Source organism: Mycteria americana, chromosome 4 (genome assembly GCF_035582795.1).
Source record: "Mycteria americana isolate JAX WOST 10 ecotype Jacksonville Zoo and Gardens chromosome 4, USCA_MyAme_1.0, whole genome shotgun sequence".
Lineage (NCBI taxonomy): Eukaryota > Metazoa > Chordata > Aves > Ciconiiformes > Ciconiidae > Mycteria > Mycteria americana.
The window spans coordinates 75,211,868-75,232,453 of NC_134368.1; the positions used below are offsets into that span (position 1 = coordinate 75,211,868).

Below are 20,586 nucleotides of genomic sequence, written 5' to 3' on the forward strand. Positions count from 1 at the left end.
TAAATTCTGTAGCTATGGTGGGATCATGAACAATACAGCAAGAGCTGTAAACTCCCACACTGTTAAATTCCACACATTGCTGTGTTAATACACTTCAAGTTTGACCTGAAAGAGCTTTTTCTAGGCAGTGTCTATATTGGTGAAATTTCTAATGCAGCAGTCCTGCAACTCCACAGATAGAAATAAATGCTTTGGGTTTGGGTTTTTTTTTCTTTTTCTTGTAAACATGCAATTTTGGGACAAGAAGATAGTTTATGTTAGATTCCTCATTAAGGATAAATTCTGTAATTAAAGTCCTGAAGACATTTTGGGTTCTGGACCTTTGTTTCTTTCCTAAAATTCATAACAAAAATAATGACTGCTAAAGCTACACTTGATCTAGTTCTAAATTAATTCATTTGGGTACCTGTAACCATTAATTGCAGTAGCACATTATATCGTTTGCTGTGCTGCTAAGTTTAGGTTGCCTAAAATGAGCTTTTTGTCTGTGTAGTCAGATTACAAATACCAAATCTAGATTAAAGTTAATATGGCTGTATCTGTTTATATCTGTAGTTTGACAGCTCTCAACTGTTTGTAATAACAATATTAATCCACTGCAAATTAGACTTCAGAATCTTCTATACTATGTATATCAAAAAGTTAAAGGTTTTGTTTATTACTCTTAGCTTAGTATAATGATTGCATACAACCTTTTGCTTCCTTGACGTGAGACAGAAGTATTCATCTTTTTATTGATTGTGATTCTGAAGAGGCTTTGAGAGAAAAGTTGTGGAAAATAGATAGAAAGCCTTTCCTAAAGATGGAAAACTCATTTCAGTACCAATATTTAATTGCTTTTTCCCCATTAATTTTATTCTGTTTCCTATAATCACCCGCCCTACAACTGTTACATTTTAATTACTTTATCTTCAGGAACTACCCTGACAATTGAAGGTGTGTTCACTTTGGAACTTTTGGTATAGGGCAGTAGTACCTAAGGCCAGCTTTAGGCCTGGATAACATTAACATTTGAAGTAGTGGAAGCAGTCAGGAGTTCAACGTAAGTTAATTCGTCCTGCTTATTGGCAGTGATAAGTCAAGGATAAGAAAGGATCTCAGAGAGAAGGACAAGATAATAAGAGAGATGTCAACAACAAACTGTAAGCACTGAATAAGAGAAATTGGAATTCAACACACAACTTCCAATTTCTCTAACTTGTGTATTAGACTATTTAGAGAAAGTTTCTGTTATCTTTTGAATTTGCAGACTTCTCAGCGTTCTGCAGAGTTTGGATAATGAAAAATAATTAACGCTCAAAATTTCTTGCAGATCACTACTTGTCATCAAACTTCTAGTATTAAACATTATGAAGTTTCATTTTTAATGTTTTAGAAAATTGTTGTGCAGCCTGTGTTGCCATGGGCTTACAGAGCATAGTTTTGGAAAAAATTATTATTTATACAACACGTAGTTGAAGCAGCATTTGGAATGGATTTTCAGCTCCCTGGTGAGCTCAAAATTGTTCTTGAATTGCATTGTTTGTTTATTTGGGTTGGTCAATCCTTTCCATTTTCCATCTTGGCACCCACTGTAACAAATTGTTGCTAACACGTCTGGAACTGTTAACCAGTTCTAGACATAGCATGGCAATTTCAGTTACAAAGTAGTGGTGAAGTAATCTTACTTGAACTAAGACATAAACAGTATATTAAACTAATAATCTGTATTCAGTTTTGAGACTCAACAGGGAAAAAGTTAACCAATTATCCAATAAATTAAGCATTGTGTGGCATTCTTATTTTCAATTCAAGGGAAGGATTATTGAAATTTACTAGCAGATTAACTAAAAAATAATCTACTATTACCAAGTGGAGCTTGATCAGAAGTATGTTAGGTTGGCTTAGTTATAGAGAGCTCCTTTTCTTATGACATCTAATTCTTTTTCATGTAATACTGAAAAAGTATTATTCATATTATTTTACTTGATTATTTTATTTGCATACAGAACACTTATGAAATCACATACCCGTGGCAAAAACTGCAATGTACATGACTGTACATGAATGTACATGACTGTACATGACAGTTCTCATGCAGTGTTTAGTTAGTGCAAACTGTGTTTTCCCAAAGCCTAGAAAATACATCCTTAGAACAGCTAAATATGTAATCAGCTACACAAGATGAAATCTTCTGAAAGGGGGCAGATCCCAGAGGTCTGTATATCAGGAGAATTGTAAGGGTTTTCAGTTTGACTCAGCAGGGTAAACCCCCACAGAGATGCTTTTCTCTTGTATACATCAACTTCTTCAGGAATATAGCATACTACATCCCCCGCAGTAATAAATATCGATCCTGTGATTCCTCTGACACAGGATTGCTGTATTTCTGAGAGATATGTGTTCACACTATAATATGTCCACATTGATTTCAGTGGAGACCAGAATTGTTTCAGTAAAACTGATCTGCATAATTGCAGTAGGCATGTCAGGGATGCATAATGTTAGGATATGCCAGCCAACTGTACATTTCCAGTATCTGCCTGAATGGTGAAGAGGACATACGCAGTAAGTGCATTGACATAGATCATTCTATTGATATCTGTGCGATAACTTGTATAAGTAAGAGTTACACCTTGGAGTAAGGACAGGATCGGGACAATATTCTGGATTTTCAGAATATCAGTATTCTATAGTGAGGATTGTTCCCTGCAAGTAGACAATCTTCCTGTTCTCTTCTGGCCACCTGCCTCTGTTGGTGGAGTGGTGTGAGAGGAGAACTCTGTTTACCTCTGACTTCTTTTATTAAGCTGATTTTGTGGGAGGAAAAGTGTACCAAAGCTTCTTTTCCCACCTGAGCATATGAGATGATAATTTTGCAATTATTCGTGCAGGCTCCACAGAATCTTTTACTTCTTCTGTCCTGCTTAGCTGTAATGGGCTCAGTCCCTTTGCCACAGTTACCATGCTGGTGGGGCTCCATCATACCTTCTGACTGAAATCCCAGTCCTACTGAAGTCAGTGGCAACTTCATCATTTACTTCCGTGGGTTCAGCATTTTATCCCAAGTTACTACTTGAAATTACTTTAATGGGTGGTTTTAACTTTGATTGAGGTAATACCTTCAGCTGGCAAATAAAATAACATACTTCTTTATTTTCTTATGATTTCAATCAGCGTAGATGCATTCAATTCTTGTGTAAGCGAATTATAATCTCGGGTAAGTAAAGCTAAACTGGCTAAGTCTTGATGCCGTTTTCATACTTTGCAAGCAGATTATAAAAAATAAAATGAAACAAAATTGATAAAATGTATAAAAGTTCTCAATTGGAAACAAAAATTAGTTACGAAACACAGAACTGGGATATGGTTCATATGTAAGACCACTTCTAGTCTGAAAAATTTGGAAACCTTAGAAGTGAATTTGATCTTTCTTTAGCTCCCTTTTTTATACTGAAGTTGTAGCCAATAATTTTCTTTGTAGATTAACCTCATGCCTTTATCCCAGTGGTATTTCAAACATAAGCTTAAACAAATTTGGGTGTCCAGGCCAAATTCTTGTATTTGTCATCAAGTGAATTTACCCAATTTTCAAATTTACTACTGTGCTAGTCTCTTTTCTAGAATATTGGATATTGAAACAAACTTTGATTGTTATGAATGTATTTATTCTTTTATATTTCTCAATAAGCACTTTTATGTTAAAACATTTTGGTATTTGATTGCCCAATAGGCTATTCACATCTTTGGTTATCATAGTGTACAGTCGTATGTGGTATGAAAGTGCTTATAGTTAAATTACACAGTATTTTTTTTCTGCTTTCTCTCTAAATGGCTCACACTTTTTAAGTAAATGGAAGAGAAGATCAGGGGGTTTTATATATAAATGCACTTTATATGGAAGAACAACCACTGGTTAAAAAGTTCTGTGCAAGCAAATTCTCATATATACAAATGATCATAAAAAGGAAATAATTCAACATTTTATTCCTTGATTTTGGAGAAGTCCTTGGCATTGGAGTTGTTGCAGTTAATTTGTGATACAGGAAACCCAGAAGATGCTGGATATTACAAGAAATATTAGTTAGTGCAAGAAGGCAATGTTAGTTAACACTCAGAAGCATCTCCCTTTCTTCACAAGTACCTCTGAGGTTGAGATGTCTCTTGGAGCTAATACTTTAGAGAAACATTGCAGGGAAATCAAAGAATCTTGCATTGGATAGTTACATCTTCCTAATCCGCAGAATTTAGACCTATTTTATATACTGGAGCATAAAGATTTATAGCCCTTAGAGTATTTTATTCCAGCTCATGTAACTGTGGACATTCTCATTATTCATGTAAACATCTACTCTTTTAATTATTATTTTAATTCTGGTTGAATTAGCAAAAGTGATATAGTTTCTTTTTTTCTCTAAAAAAATCAATACATATTCCACTAGTAGTACTGAACTGTAGTACTGACATTTGTCCCAAGAGTACTATGTTAATTTTCCATTTAAACCTTGAGCCTAAACATTTGTGACTTTTCTGGTAGTGTGGTTTAATTGTGCTTCTGTATTGGAATATATCATGTATCTGGAGATGGATGCTTTACTACAGCTACTGTGTAGGTATTTGAAAGAAAGCTAATCCAAATGTATACTTTATTCAGAGGCAATACTATGGAGGCCACTGTACAACAATTTTGGAGGGGAAAGACACAAAATCTTTAGACACAGAGATTTCAATAAATATGAAGTGTGGCTACAGGATGGCACAGTGGTGTCTCGTAATGATGGATTTCTAATCTTCCCCTATGTTTAAAATATATAGCAGAATGCATGTTCTCTTGGATGACTTAGAAATGCTTCTCATTAATCATTTTGGATGCTTGATTCAGTAACTTGTAGACTCAGTCTTTTTACTCCCAAGGACTAAGGCAGCATGAGATTAAAGTAAGGGCCTTATTCTGAGATGCACCAAGTATTTCCAAATCGTTGATTTCAGAGCAGTTTGCAGATACTCAGTTACTCTGAGAAATGTGGGCAGAGTGCTTGCTGAAGAATGGAATAAATTATTTTTTCTTATCAGTTGTAACACTTACTATGTTGAGCTTTATTGTAATAAGCTACTGTAACTAATGAGACTGCAAAACTGTGACTCGAGCAACAGTTCATTTCAGAAGCAGTGGAATCTGTACAGGGAAAAAGCTGATTCTAGATGAGATACTAGAGGTCAATTAATTTTGTCTTCCTTTAGAGAAACTGGAGATGACCTACATTTTTTCATTTACTTCTTATCTTCCTTTCCCACACTTGCACTAATGATAAGCTGTGTTTCTTTTGGAGCCACATTTTAAACATGCCTGGTTTTGGTTAGGTTTTTTTTCCTATGCAACTTGGGAATTGCTTCTATTCTGTAAACTTCTTACGTGTCTTCTCTTACGCTGATTTTGGAGATAATTGCCTTTATTTAGTCTTTGAAAGGATGAGGAGTGTAAATTAGGAATACTTTGCAGAGCCAAGCTTTGCACAGCTGATTGTCTGGAAGAAATTTTGCAAGGCAATGTTAGCATGCAGTCTGAGTGTGTTTCTTCTAATGAAAATGCATGCTTTGCCTCAGGGACGTATGAGCAGAAATCTGTTCATACGAATGCAGCAGAATTTGAATTTGTACCATGTCTTCTCACAAACGGAAACCCATAAGGCTTCACAGAATCAAATGATATAGTAACAAGATTGTGATAAATATGTAAATGATGAGAGAGAAACAGCAAAAAAGCAAGTAATTCCACAAGCAATGGAACTTACAAATACTGGTTTCCAAGAATTTGTGTGTTGTGGTTTGATTCTCAGATGTCTTACAAGTTGCAAGCTCTGATCAAAGCTTTTTCTGCATGTGTAATGTTCATAACATCTCTCAATCATGTGAATTTGTTGAGTACATATAAACTCAATTTCAGCAATTTTCTGCATAGAACATGAGTAGGATCTTGTTCTTCTACCCATCCTGCAGTTTTGGAAAATTCTCTGTAACTTCATAATCATAATAACTCTGTTCTGTAAAATATATTGAAATTGGGGGGGTTCATAGTTGTTTTTGAAAGATGGAGAGACAGACAGGTAAACACCTGAAACTGGCTGTATTAAAAGGAAAAATAAATGTATTTAGACGAGGGTTGCATAAGCCTCCTTTCACAGAACCAAGCTAACAGTTCTATCAGGTGAGATTTCTGATGAACTACTACATAGGCACTTTTTTCCAAAGCACAAGAGCTGGCTAGGTCAGGTCTGAACCACAGAGTTTCATATGTAAATAAATAAATACAAACATAAATACAAGTGAAAACCTAGGTATGCCGTATCTTTGAAGCAAATAAGTATAAAATATACCAAAGAGGAAATGTTTAGTGAGGTGCTTTGAAAAAATGCATATTGAAAACAAGGAGAATAACTGGATTCTAAAATTAACCAAAACTCTGCAAAGTGGAGATGTAAGACTGTATGTAAGAGGAAACAGTCAATGAAATTTTACACTGACTGGATTGAAAAGAGTTGGGAATTGTGAAGTCCAGAAAAAAGATGATTGTGATAGTTTAATGGATTTTGGTTATGGTGAACAAATGTCACAAAAAGTATAAGAAATTAATCTGAAACTTGTGGAATAGAGATCCTGTCAGCTGCAGAGAAAAGCTAGGCTTGGTTCAGCTGAGAGGAATGCAAACAGCAGACATAAAAACATCTACAAAATAAGAGGAGGATGGAAGGATACTTGTTGTGGAAAGTTGTTCTGATGTAAAAGAGACAGCAGCTTCTGTGCAACAGCAGAGGAAATTCCCAATTAAACCAACACTGGTTTTGATGCACAAAGAGAAATGCCAGAGCACCTTTTTGCAGAACTTGGCAGGAAAAGGAAAGGTTAAAATTAAATACGGTTGGATTTCAGAACCGTGGAAGACTTTTGTTGGTTCTTTTGGAAAGGCAGCTTTTTCAGAATTGAGGGTAGATACAATACTAGGAGGAATATTTACCATTATCAGTGGGAAGAATAGGAGAGAATTTAAAAAGTAAGTACCTTAGTAAGTTTTACAGAAACAGGTCCCCCGTCACCATAATTGCCACATCGTAACACCCTTTGTCCATATGATTGGTTTGTGAGTGGGAGCAGCAGCTGCCAGTGAAAATACAAAAGAGCATGCGTGGCAAAAAAGAGTCTGAGGCCTCCGGAGACCTCACTTGTCACTGTTATTTAGGCTCTGTTGGTCCTTCCGCTGGCTGGAGGAGATGGAATGAGGATCGCCAATTAGTTTTTGCAGGCTTTGATCCCTAAGTAAGCTTAAAAAAATCGTTCTAAAGCATTCTAAAAAACACCTTTCACATGTGTTAGATACTTTACCCCCTTTTTTCTTTAGTTAAAAAGTTTTGTATTTTATAATGCTGCCGCTAAGGTCAGTCAGCTCTTTGGAGAGTAGGAAGATTTTTTTTTTTCTATCTAGGCTGAATTGGCTTAAAGTACGCTTTTTGTGTGCACATGCATGTATCTTTGCCATGTACTAGAGCCAACTATTGGTTTGAAAGCAATAGATGCTTGAAGTGTTCATGCTGGAAGGAAAACTTAGCTTTTCGTGGCTTGTGGTTGGTATCAGTGCTGGTAAAGCCTAAAAATAGTCCATTTCAGGGTCTGAAACTTTTGCAAGTAGATGCTTTTTTTTGTAGAAGTTGAGAGGCCTGAAGTTTCTGTCCTGGATTGTCTCTACTGCTCACTGTCTTATGTAGACAGGTAGAAAAGATTGTCTCTGAACAATCAGATTCTTGATTTGCTGGTATAGTATGAATTTTTTCATTCATCTAACCATCAGATAAATAACAGAAGAAGAGAATGCACACAAAGCTTTTTCCTACCTTGAAATAAAGAAGGGACAATTTACAACTTAAATCCATTCCTCATGTCTGTTTTCTTTTTACCTTCATCATATATTCTGTCAAAGGAGCAGTGAAGGTGTCAGGATGTAAAGAGACTCAGTTATTCAACCTTCTCAAAGGAAAGCATTGTTACTCATTTACTGTGATTTTTGATACAGTTTGAGGATGAAATGTTTTGAATAAAATTCAGCCAAGTCTCATTCAATACCATGCTCTTAGGCGCTACTACAGAGCACTGTCAGAAGACTGTATTTAGGCTTATAACATATGAACATAATTTTGTATGTATTTATACACGCATATATGTCACAGAGACAAAAGCACACAAAAATACATAAACCAATTTAAAGAACTTTTTTTTTTAATATACTTTAGAAGATTTGTGTGAATGTAAACATTTGGGAAACTTGTGCAGCAGAAGTCACTGTAGGCACTAGCATTTTGACCTTGTAAATGAAAATATGCAGGATTATATCTTTCACTTAAAATGTAATGGATGTTTAAAAATTTGTGGAATTTTAATTACTGCTTCTTAGCCTGGCACAACAGATGCTATAAATTTCCTAGCAGATTTGTGCATGAGGCATATTATATATGACACCACACTATTTAATTCCACTATTTAATGAAAGGCTACCTATTAAAAATTTTTATAGCCAAACAAGGAATCTCTTGCCATGTAACCATAATGGATGGAAATAATAAGTAAATCACCACTTTACATGTATGCAAGCAATATTTTCTATATATTATTCATAGCATTTGTATGGTTAACAATTCTAATGAACTATCAAACCTCATTAAAATCTTTGAATGTTGTGAGAGTAAGACAAAGAACTCTGTAAGCATAAGGCACAAAATATCCTTGTGCACATCCAACTGTTACGGCCTTCCGCAGTTCTGCATTCACTATGGCTATAACCTCCTGTTCACAATGTGCAAGTAGTGTTGTACATAGTTGCTATGATAATAACCATATTCTCAGAACTCTTTGGGCAGCTTTAATAATGTTTCACTGTGTTCCACTGACCCTCATTTTGACTTAGATTTAACGCAGCTATAGTCTAAATAGATTAATAGGTTCATATAGTTTAAGAATTAACATGGCAGGTTAATTAAAAACACATTGTAAGCTGCCCCTCTGTGGGCATCTTTCATTCTTTTTACTGATATAGATTATGTTTATTAAGTTTATTTTGTACAGAGCATTAGAATAAATAACACAGTATAGTACTGTATTATTAATACCTCTTTTTTTGGTATTAATCTGTGCTTAAGTGCCAAATGTTGATGCTATTTTAAATGGTCTCTTCCTATTTTTGAGTACTGAAGTGCTACAAATGTGAACTGCCCAGCTAACGTCCTGACCCATTGTAACATAAGTAAATAAAATACTGGTGTGGACCAAAACATTTTCCAACATAAAGCTGAAAAACAACAACAACAACAACAACAACATGCAAAACATACTGGTGCATGGAATATGTCCACCACACAAGTAAAAGTTAAAAGACAAATGGGCAGAGAGAAAATGTAGTCACAGACAGATTTCATTTTGATATCTTCTGAAAAATTCCAGAGTAATTAATTCTAGGTGCCAACCAGGTAAAAAGATTGTATTGTACCAGTCACAGACACTGGACAATTCCTGCTTGGTTCAGAAGAGCAAACCACCTGTGTAGTTCAAGACAGTTTTTTGGTGTCATAATCACATCAATATCATTTTCAGAGACAGAATTACCATCCAGTGGATCTCGGTTCACGGAACATCACAGTTATAGTCAGTCAATCTGCTCAGTCACCTCTAGAATTAGGTACAAGGGTGCACATGTCGGAATTGATTGTGGACCAGTCACTGGGCTTCCTGTTGAAATAGCTTTGTTGTGACTTTTTTTTCCTGTTTGATTCTGAAGTGGTATCAGAGTCCTTAATTTTCAGTTTATGCTGTCTTTATGGCTGCTTCGATCTGTATTGTGATTGTTTAGTTCTTGATTTTTCCACTGAATGCTTGTTCCATTCATGGGCACTGAAGTCACTAGACTCTTAGATTGGGAGCAGCAACAGCAAAGACATGACTGGAAATAAAAAAAAAAAGGTTAACACAACTCTATCAACTCTATGCAGATTGCCAGCCATATTCTTCATTCAGAAATGAACAGACAATTCTAGCTGAAGGGAGTGATAGCTGCAGTCAGGCAAATTTTTTATCCTAGGATGCAAACAGTTCTTGTGATTAAACATCACAAACACAGCAAATTAGGCGCAGCCTGTGCCTCTTATTTAAGAAAAACTTTCACAGGGAAATTTGGGAAAAGGGAAATTGGTTTGACTAAGGTAAATACACTGAGAACTGACAGAACTCAATACATATTTGTATTTTTTGAGAAAGAGCTGGGTTGGGTTTTTTTCCCCTCTTTATCACTGCACTTCAAACTTAGGGATCAGCGTGCTGCTTAGCATGTAGGAGAAAAGAAGAAAATTCCCCAGCTGGTGACTTAGGTCTATTCTCACATCTTAGAAGAAGACAAAACTGTTTAGGAAAAGGGACAGTGAATATATTGAGGTGTATCATTTTTCACAGTTAAGAAGCTCATTCAGGATCATACTCCCAGGTTCTTCACAGGCTGGTATGTTCAGTTGTCTGTTCTGAAAGGAGCGGAAAAGATTCTTCAGCTATCCCCTCCCTTCACAAAAACTAGTGCCTAATGCCAATTCTGTGTAGATGGAATCCCTACTTTAGAGGAAAGAGTTAGGGCCTCAGAGGAGCAATGGCAATAACAGCAGTAGATCTATGACTTCGGTGAACTCCATGAGAAGGGAGTGTTGCAGAGCAGTAAAGCCAGGTTAAGATATATGTACTACCTATCTATGGGTGGGTATGTAAAATACCAACAGAGGTAGGGTGAGAAACTCAAATACAAAATAGAAAGATTGCCTGAATTAATGACCTTGATACTAGAAGGGAAAGGGTAAGCTATAACGAGAAGCTGGGAAGGATAAATAATAGCTGAAAATTCTTTAATTAGAGTTGTTGGATGGTAATTTTATTTATTTGGAAGGACAAATGGGAAGAATGAACTAATGATATGAGGAGCAGTCTGGTAGTACCCACTGTTAACTTCTGTCTTTCACCTGAGGACAAGTTCAGGCATATTATCCTCTCCACAGTTCCCAAATGAAGTAGGGGACTGTAAAAAGCAAAGCCGAGTTCTTATTTATCATGTGAAAATACTCCCTTAAAATAGTTTGTAAGTCTGAGCAGGCTACAGACAAACAGGTAGTCCCTATTCTAATAATTTATTACATTTTTTCAGTAGCTTGAGTTGCCTATTCGCAGACTTAAAGTTTAGTGGTACAGTCCTGTAGTCTTTTGTTTTTCTTTGCAGATAAAGCTATTTCAGTATTCCTTTTCCATTTCATTACTTTCTTTACCACTATATGCTCTCATTTTCTTTCTTCCTGTATTGCCTTTATTAGGTGAACGGGGACTTGCAGAGGCACAGTGTCACAAGCAAATTATTTTAGCCTTAAAATATGTTTTCATGTTTAGGAACTGGAAAAATGCAGGTAAAAGCCATAATGCATATTTAATTGCCAAAGTCAACTCAGGTGCCTGCTTTGGTATTCAAGCCTGAAAATTTTAGTCGTTAATGGGATTGTTTAACTGCAGGCAGCTTGGTGTCCTATGTACCTGTTCCTTGTCTTCATCTAGAGTGGGAAATACGTTATCAACCAAATTCTATTTCATGTACATGTCACATGCAGACAAACAGTACTTAGAAGAGCGTGTGTATCTCAGTTTACATGTTTACATACAAGGACTAAGTCAAACTTATTTACTGGTTTAGCATTTCAGATGAAGTGGATAGTTCCACTTTCAGTTTGGTATGTGTGCTATGTGAGCAGCTAGCTGGTAAACTAGACAATTTATAATCTTTCATTCCTTTGCATGCCTCTTCTCCCAACTGTTAAAAATAGATAATAACTAAGTGGTTTAATACAGTTCATTAACTGGACATAAAATCTGATCAAGAAGATCTTACCTGGAAACAGTTTTTAAACTTCTTGCTCACAAAATACAGAGCTATTGGGTTTATACAAGAGTTCATGGTTGCCAGGTTGATGCTGATATAATCCAATGGCAGCAAGAAACTAGGCAACAAAAGAGAAAGCAAAACATTTAAACTGTTCATATACTGTAGAGGCATCCATGCTCTTTGTGGTCACAATCTCTTCTGTCACAGAAACTAATTTTCTCTTACCTAACTCCCTCAATCTAATCTTACACCATGCCAGGTCTATAATAACCTGTCTCACAGAAGTTCACAAAAGCCAGAGGAAAGTGATTGAAATGGTGACAGACAATATTTGGTGAAATTATGCTACCCCATTAAAACTGAACCCCCTGAAAATGGATGCAGCTGAAAAGTCATAAAATAAAGTGTTTGCTCTTCTAACACCACAGTTGCATGCACAAAGACATTTTTCACATAAACTCCAAGTGTGCAGCATTATATTTTTTCAGTATAAACAACTGATTGACATAGAAAATGAAATACCTGAGCAGTTCACATCTGCTGGGGTCTCTTTCATTGTATACCATTTTCTTCAAAATTCGGCTCAAATGGAGAGGGAACCAGCAAAGAGCAAAAATCACTACTAAACAGAAAACCGTCTTTGCAACTTCTCGACGCTAGAAAAAGAAGTAAAGATAACTATGACTGAGTGCCTAATTCATATTGGTAGGTGATTGTAGTGTAGTGATGTTGGCAGCAAAGTACGTAATCTACGTAAAGCATGCAAGGATTCCCAAAGTGCAGCTTCCAGACTACCTGATGTCCCTGAACTGTTTTTTATGGGGCTTGTCATGTTCTTGATTCTGGCCGTCCTCAACAGAACCTGGTCATCAATGAGACTGGAGCAGCTGGAGCACACAGGTCATTGCCAGGACATTGTAGATGTTAGCCAAGGAAAATCCACTGCTGGGCTTTCCTGAACCTGGTTACTTTCCCAGCCCTTCTTATTCCCCCACTCTGGATTAGTTTTCTGGCAATCCCTCAGATAAACCTCTTCCTTGAGAAACATGCATAATCTGCAAGAAAACTTTTTCTCATATGAGGGAAACTGGGATCACACCTGCTTGATAAACCACTTGTATCTAATCCTTGATGTGGGACAATCTGTAAACCCAAGGCACTTAAATCAATTGGCAATAAAAGTTCCATTCAACCACGTACCTAGTCAGGAGGTCAAATTCTCTTTGATATATTATTTTATATTTAGTATGCATCATGTTACATAAAGGGATACTGATATTAATTTTGCTATGGGATCCTTGCTATGCCATCTTGATGTTCTTAAGTAAATAGTTCCTCTACAAACAAAATTTTAGAAATGTCTGTCTTACAGCTTAATCTCATAATACTTAGTCAGGAAATAATTTCAATGTAATGGATATTTATATGGCTCTAGAGATTTACAGATGTTTTAGTGCATTTTTGACAATGCATACCAGTGGTGTTTGGTAGGCATGGATTTGATAAAGAGAAGCATACGAAGGGGTAAGAATACCACTTCTGAAACTGCCACTGTAATGTTAACAATAACAAGCATTGCAAGGCTCTGTCATTAAAAAACTTAAAGTCAAATGTGTGATTACAGTAAGTCTTATTAGGCTTTGAATATAACTATTATTGTTTTTTCTTTCTTACAATAGCAGTTTTTATCAAAATATGAAAAGGATCGTGACTAGACATTAATGTGGACAAGGCTGTAGGGAAGGAAGGAAGGAAGGAAGGAAGAAGGGCAAAAGGTGACAGTTAAAAAAGACAAGCATTTGTAAATTGTGGCATGAAGACACCCTTCAGCAACCAGTCTGAGTAGCGTGCTGGGCACTGTCAGGATGGGAAAGCTGGAGGGTGGATTCCCCCACCCTGTACATACCATTCTAGTTCTGTTGGGTGGAGTAGCTTGTGTGTGGCCTTAAGACAGACTGTGCTGCAGGCCCTGGGGCCTGAGGAGGGGAAAAAGTGGAGGATCTGCACAAGGGGAGGATTTTCCGGTCTGAACCAGCAGAGGAGGAACCTCTGCGAGAGCTCACTCCGACGCAGAGGGGACTGCTTTAGGCATTCACATCTGTGAATGTGGAATTTGAAAGAGAGAGTGGAATTTGAGGGGCTGATGTTAATGCAGGGGGAAAGCTACAGACTGGTTTAAAAATTTCAGTTAGCAATTAAACATCAGACAGTGCTGTGGAAACAGCAAAGTGAGATCTGTGGTTCTGTGAGTGACTTTATGATCATTTGTTTGTACTATTCCCCTGTTGCTCTTTTCAAAGCAGCTACAGTAATGGTACTGCAACAGTGCAATAACCCTGAGAAAAAGATCCACTCCATTCTAAGCCAGGTTATTCTACAATTGCTTTTTATATGAAACTCAAGTTGCATATCAAAGTGTGCCAAAAGTAGGGAGGACCCATGGAGCCATATCTTTACAAATAAAAAGAAACCTTTTTTGGCAAATCTTTGTAGTTAAATTTCAAATCATTTAGCCCGTAGCGATTTGAGGTTAAAGAGCAGGAGAGCACAACTGTCATACATACTTAAGAAAAGAAAGAAGCTGGCTAGTTTCCTGAGCATGCTGGCTTCAATACCTCCTTATACTATGATTTTAGTCTTGTGTTCTGGGTTTAAATGAATACCTTAATGTCATAAATAACCTACATCCTCACTTTCTATTTCTATAATGTACTGTATTCAACTACACTTTGAAACATTTCTAAGCTAACCCAAAGAAAGAAGAACAGTATTTTCAAACATTGGTGTTCCTAATATTTACCTGCTTAAGGTGTTCACTGAGAGCGATTCTCAAGTTGCTGTTTCTTCTGTTTAACATTTCACAAGTCATTAGCGTATAAAAGATGGCAGTACACGCCAGTGGCATGCAGAAATAGAAACCAAACAGCCACCAATCCTTTGCATCTTTGTAAAACTGTAGGTAAAGTAAAGAAAAGAGAAGATATTTTCTTATGATTCAATGGAAACTACCACAGAAAAATTTCGGAAAGTGCGACAGTTGGTACGCTGGTATCTGTCTATTGGTAAACAGCACAATATGTAAACTTCCTTATTGTTGATCGGTTTTGGACCAACATCAAAGTGGGAATTGTGGCAGCGTAAACATTTATTTTACCGTACGGATAGCCTGCCTGTACCTTTGTTGTCTAGTTGATGACAGACACCAGTCTCTCTTGGGTTGGAATCAATGTTTTTTGGTCATGTCTTCTGAACATTTACACTCATTCATGAAAACTGGCATCCAGTTTCATGAAAAAGACATGCCAAAATGTAGACAGTGTCAGTTTGAGATAACAAATCTTACTAAAAGCCTGTCTCAGGAAATGCCATTTACCTCTACGGCTTCTGTCCTGATTCCAAAAAAGGAAAATTCAAAATGTCTTGTAAGTTTAATCACCTTTTGTTATCAGTGAAAAGATTGGTAGTAGGTTTGCTTATGTACTGGGCAGATAGGAGCCACTTCATAAGTGTTTGTCTGATATATGCAAAGCTTAGGACTGGTGGCTTCTAGCGGCACAGTTCCTTTTAACCCTGTGCCTGCCATTCATACCATTTGCCTTTTGTGACAGGACACTGAGGGACTTGATAGAGTAGCAGTACTTTGCTGTGTAATTTTAAGTGTTAGCTGTGATTTAAGCTGTGGTTTGAGCTAATCCATTTATATGTTATGGGAAATACTACATTTGACAAAACACTTAAAATTACTCTTTTCTTTAGACGATTATATTTTCAGACTTGAGAAAATATTGTATCTTGGTTTTTAACTTTTATGCTCAGCCAAAAGTGTGTACTGAAATACGACATTTTAAATACTTCCTGTCTCTGTGTTCTTAGTCACTGAGATGGATGTGTGTAAAAGGCAACCTTCTTTCTCATAATCTTTCCCCTAGCTTGTTTATTCCTAGCGGATGTGCTCTCGTAACATCACAGTTCCCACACCAAATGTCAGAATGCTAATAACTGAGGATTATATGAATCCTCTTTGGAAAAGTCAAACTTTTGACATCTTGTTTGCATTTAAAACTGAACGCTACTAAACTTTGAAAGATGAAACAATGGATGCAATTAATAGGCTAGTATTTAATAATATTAATTTTTAAATCTGCTTTAGTTACACTAGAACGTTGATTTACTAAGAAAAAGGGAATGCTTTTGATTTTTCTCCCTCTGCCCCAACAGAGTTAGCTGCTTACAGAGCTTGCTAATTTAGAGTATGCTGCTGGTATCTAGGCCACAACCCCACCTCACAGGACATTTTGAGTGGTGTTGCTTAGCTTGTTTCCTCCTCCTCCTCCGTAGCTCATCCCTGCGTGAGGCGGGGCTGCAGCCTGCTGCAGAGTGGCACTGGCCTTGGGGGCAGAGTTCCCCCCGCTGGGAACAGGGCTTCTGCTGGCAGAAACCCAGGAAACAATATGCCTCGTATTTGAAGAGTTTGTACGGAGGGGAAATCTAATTACCGCTGCTTCTGCGGAGAAAAGGATTACAAATACATGGAGACAATTATCTTTTCCGTGGCAAATTCCTCCAAGTCGGACTAGAATCATATTGGTTGGGCAGCACAACAGAATGCGTACTGCGTGAATCCATGCTTTATTTACAAGGCAAACTTTCTGTCATGTCAGTCTACCAGCTTTCGTGAGCATTGCCTGTCAGTCAAGAAAACACACACGTAGAGTTCTGTGTCACAACCCTGACCAACACATCAATTCTGTATGAGGACCTGGCTTTGCGAAGTTATAAAACCTACTTGAAAATGTCTGTTAATGATTACTTGTGGAATCTGAGTTTCACAAAGCTTGCATCAAAGCACAAAATTAGGCTGATTTTTAAGAGAAGTAGACGTTCTTTTGTTTGTCTTGAAAGCCCACATGGAACTGGTTTTCTACAGGAAATGTGCATTTTAAACAAGTTTCCCAGTGCACTCAGCCTCTTGGGAATCATGGTCTAGCATGAATCTTTTAAGTCTTTCAAGGATAGCTTAAAACATGAATAAAGCTCCTATTAAAAACAAAAGTTAATCATAAATCCTTCCCAAAGTTTAGTAATTGTTTATTGTGGTGTTTGTGGTAGTAAATACTATAGTTGAGGTTAAAATGGTGTTTCCATTTTAATCTCATGTTTGTACTTGCTTGCAACACATTGAAACACACCACCTTCATTTTGACTGACATGTCCAGCATTTACTCTCAGCTTGGACATAAACCTGTTTTGTTTCCTTGAAAATCGAACTGGTGTGGGGAGATTTGGAGCTTTTGAATTATGCTGAGCAAGTAAAAGATACTAATTCCTGCTAATAAAACAAAACAAGCTATTCTACTTACCATATTAAGAACAGAACAATAATGATTAAAGTTATCATGCCTATGGAAGACCTGAACTGTAGTGTTTTTGAGAAGAGGGAAGAGAAAACTGTTCTTTTTCTTAGGGAGAGAAGTGAAGATTGTCCAGGCACATTTGTGGAGAAAAACAGCCATTACAAAAGGGAAATTTGCTGCAGTGTGCACTTCATAAATCATATTCTTATAACTACAGTATCTACAGTCATATAGTCTGTAGAGTTTAGAAACAAAGATATAGTAAGTCCTGGGCAATTCCACTCGGTCTTCACCTGCATTAATTATTTCTGTTAGGGAATTCCTTTTGTCTTCACTTGCAATTGTCTCTTGCTCTTTCTGGCATCCCTGCAGTCTGTGTAACCCTACCAAAGTCAGGGATGTCCCCCTGAGAAACACTAATCATCCACACTTTTTATTTTCTAAATTTCCTAGCTCCATTTTGCCCTGTCCTTCCCAATTCTAGCCCAAGCCATGTTCTGATCCAATAAAGGGAGAAGTGTCAGACATTCAAAAAAGAGAAACTTGCACTCTAACATGAAAAATTCCAGTCCGGAAAAAAATATGGAGTTTCCCTCAAGACTTAAGACCTTGCTCTGTTTGCCTTCTCTGAGACAAAACAGAAGGTTACTCTTTTTTTTATTACTGGGTGAATGGTGGCTGGCACTTCTTTGGGTTCACAAAGAAAAAATTAAGATACCATTTTCCCATTTTCTCAGTGTAAGGCCAGGTGGAAAATCACTATCCCCCTATGCAGTAAAGATCTATTAATTCTGTAGTGACTACTCACCTGACTTGCTTTGAACAAGCTAGTGTGGGCACTGGCAACTGTTAAGCTGCAGTAGCAGAGAGGATGAGGGCTGTGAAACGTGCCAAAGAAAGCTGGTGTGTCTCGGGCACTTCTCTTGCTCTTGAGTTGCTGTATCTAGATAACAGCTAACAGTCCCCAAGCTACCTAGGTTGGAGATGTGAGTCTGTCAGATTCGTAGTCATGATTTCTTGTAAATGAAGGGATTATTCTCTGTTTGACTTTGTAAGTGCATATAGAATAGGAAAAGTTATGTTAGAGCATGGCCCCACCGTTTTCTTTGTCTGCCAAAAGAGATGGCTACGGCATGCAAAATGGTGACTAATCATGGCAAAACATGGTTTTTGACAGTTACAAACTCCAAGATGTTATACCTAGAAACACAATACCTTCCAAGGCTCTGGCTACCCTGATACATCTCTTGATTGTACTTTAAGCAGGCCCAAATTGCAAATTTCTGTATTAAGAATCCTCAGTAGTAAAGAAATGAAAATGTAAAGTCCCATTTAGTATCCCTGGCTGCAGGTAGAGACAGGTCACTGTAAATGAAGGATCCTCTTTGCACCAATATACATCAGAATACATTTTGCACTTTAATAGAAGAATGAAGTGTATTATGATCCAGTATCTTAATTGTCTAACCTATGTACTGTGGATTCCAAAAAGAGAAGAAAGGATGTTACTTACCAACATAAAATTATTTGTAGGATTGAGCATGCAGGTAACATAACCTTCGTCCTTGTATTTGAAAGGTACCACAGCGAAACCAATTGCCTCTGGGATAGCCAGTATGAAGGACAGAAGCCAAATGGAGAAAATTTCAATAGCAGTGATCATAGGGATTCCAATTCCCTGAACACGGCTCCAGGAGGCAACTGCTCTATACCTGAAAGAGACAGGCATTAGTTTCCAACCTTCAGTTTCTTCCTTAAATTCAAAGATCTTGGTTCAATTTTATATATTAAGTAAAATCCTAAAGCTGACATCTTAAACTTGTATTGCTTTGGGTTTTTGCCTGTTCCAGGGGCTCTGCCAGCTATCAAGCCACCTAGGACACAGCAGAGCACACCAAGGGATGGATAGCAGCTGGCTGCAATTGTTCTGCTTAGGCACGGGATTGCGTGGAATTCTGCTATGTGGACTACACTGATGATTTCTAATTAAAGTAGGCAAGGTTTGTGAGGCCAGACTATATCTTTCACTAGATCAACTGACGTAACAGAAGAAAAAAAGCTTCCAGGCACACAAGCCATTCTAATAGATACAAACCAGCTACCTCAGCTGTAACAGCAGTGCTATCTGAAGTGGTCAGCTTCCGTGCAATGAAATACTGTGAAAATACTCTTCATGAAATGAAAATGCATTTGGTCTGTTTACACTATTCAATGTTAAAAATACTTGTTTTATGCAGCATATTCTGTATTTGCCTTAGACTACAACTGAGTGCTAGTTAGGACTGTCTGACAGCTATCTCAGCCTGTGCATCACCTTTCTGATGAGAAACTGAAGTGCATGGCTAAGAAGTCTGTACGTGCCAAAATCAACATATTTTCCCACTACTTTATCCCTTAGATAGCAAGTTTCTCTGTAAAAAGTGGAATTATTGAAACCTACTTTCCTATGTGTATGCATCTCATAACTGTAATCTTGGTAAAAGGTGAGAACTCTTAAAGAAGTTTCAAATACAGACCATGCATTTCTCCCTTGTCCTCTTCCTCTCTTTACCTTCTCTGTCCCTCCAGTGCTGGAGGATTCTTGTTACTAGGCTGCAGCCTTTCCCCCCAGTCAGGGAACTGAGAGGTCTTTCTCCTCTATTTGTCTGCCAGTTTTCAAGGAACGTGTAGAAATTTATTAGCTTTGAGACCGCAACCTCTCTGTCAACTCTGGTCAAAAGTTTTAAAAATTATTTGGAGAAGACTGATAGGCATACAATACAGAGTACAAACCAGTCCATAAATAAAATTTTCAGTGGCAGACTTAACTGTTGTCTAGCAATAACTGCTGTAAATGAGTTGCTTAGCATTTCCAACAATTTAGCAAAGACAGTGCTATCTAAAAATTATGGAAAGAACAAATATTGTTTTTGATCTTGTAATAATCTGAAATGCATGCTGGAGAGCTTTCTGTCGTTGGTGATGTAACAGTTTCTAAACTGCTTATTTTACTTCCCCGAAATAATAGCACCTTCCCCTTTGGAATTACAGTGCTGCATGGATATATCATGGCATCCACTGATGAAATAGTCTTCCTCAGTTGAGGAGAAAAAAAAGTCAAGAAAGGTTGTTCATCTGCTTTAAAAAATGTCAGAAAAAGAAGTCACTGAAGGAGATTATAAATTGAAAGAGCTGTGTCATTTTACTGTCCTGACTATGGCAAGTGTTCTTTTCTTCCTCAGACATGCCCTCGTTTTCTGCCCCCGTGAGCCCTGGCAGATACATTTGGATGTGTGCAGCTGCCACCTCTATTCTTAATACCTTTCCAAGGCA

At 37.2% G+C, this 20,586-nt stretch overlaps 1 protein-coding gene across 2 annotated transcripts in view; it reads right to left on the minus strand.

Moving 5' to 3' along the window:
* Window positions 1-8,079: 8,079 nt before the first annotated feature.
* Window positions 8,080-20,586, minus strand: part of EDNRA (endothelin receptor type A) — a 34,961-nt gene continuing 22,454 nt past the window's right edge. For both annotated transcript variants that reach the window (XM_075500943.1, XM_075500942.1), the window contains exons 4-8: window positions 18,788-18,986; window positions 14,721-14,873; window positions 12,443-12,576; window positions 11,927-12,035; window positions 8,080-9,958 (exon numbers count right to left, since the gene is read on the minus strand). In XM_075500943.1, coding sequence (XP_075357058.1) covers window positions 9,818-9,958; window positions 11,927-12,035; window positions 12,443-12,576; window positions 14,721-14,873; window positions 18,788-18,986 — 736 coding nt within the window. In that variant the 3' untranslated portion in view covers window positions 8,080-9,817. The remainder of the gene's footprint in view (window positions 9,959-11,926; window positions 12,036-12,442; window positions 12,577-14,720; window positions 14,874-18,787; window positions 18,987-20,586) is intronic.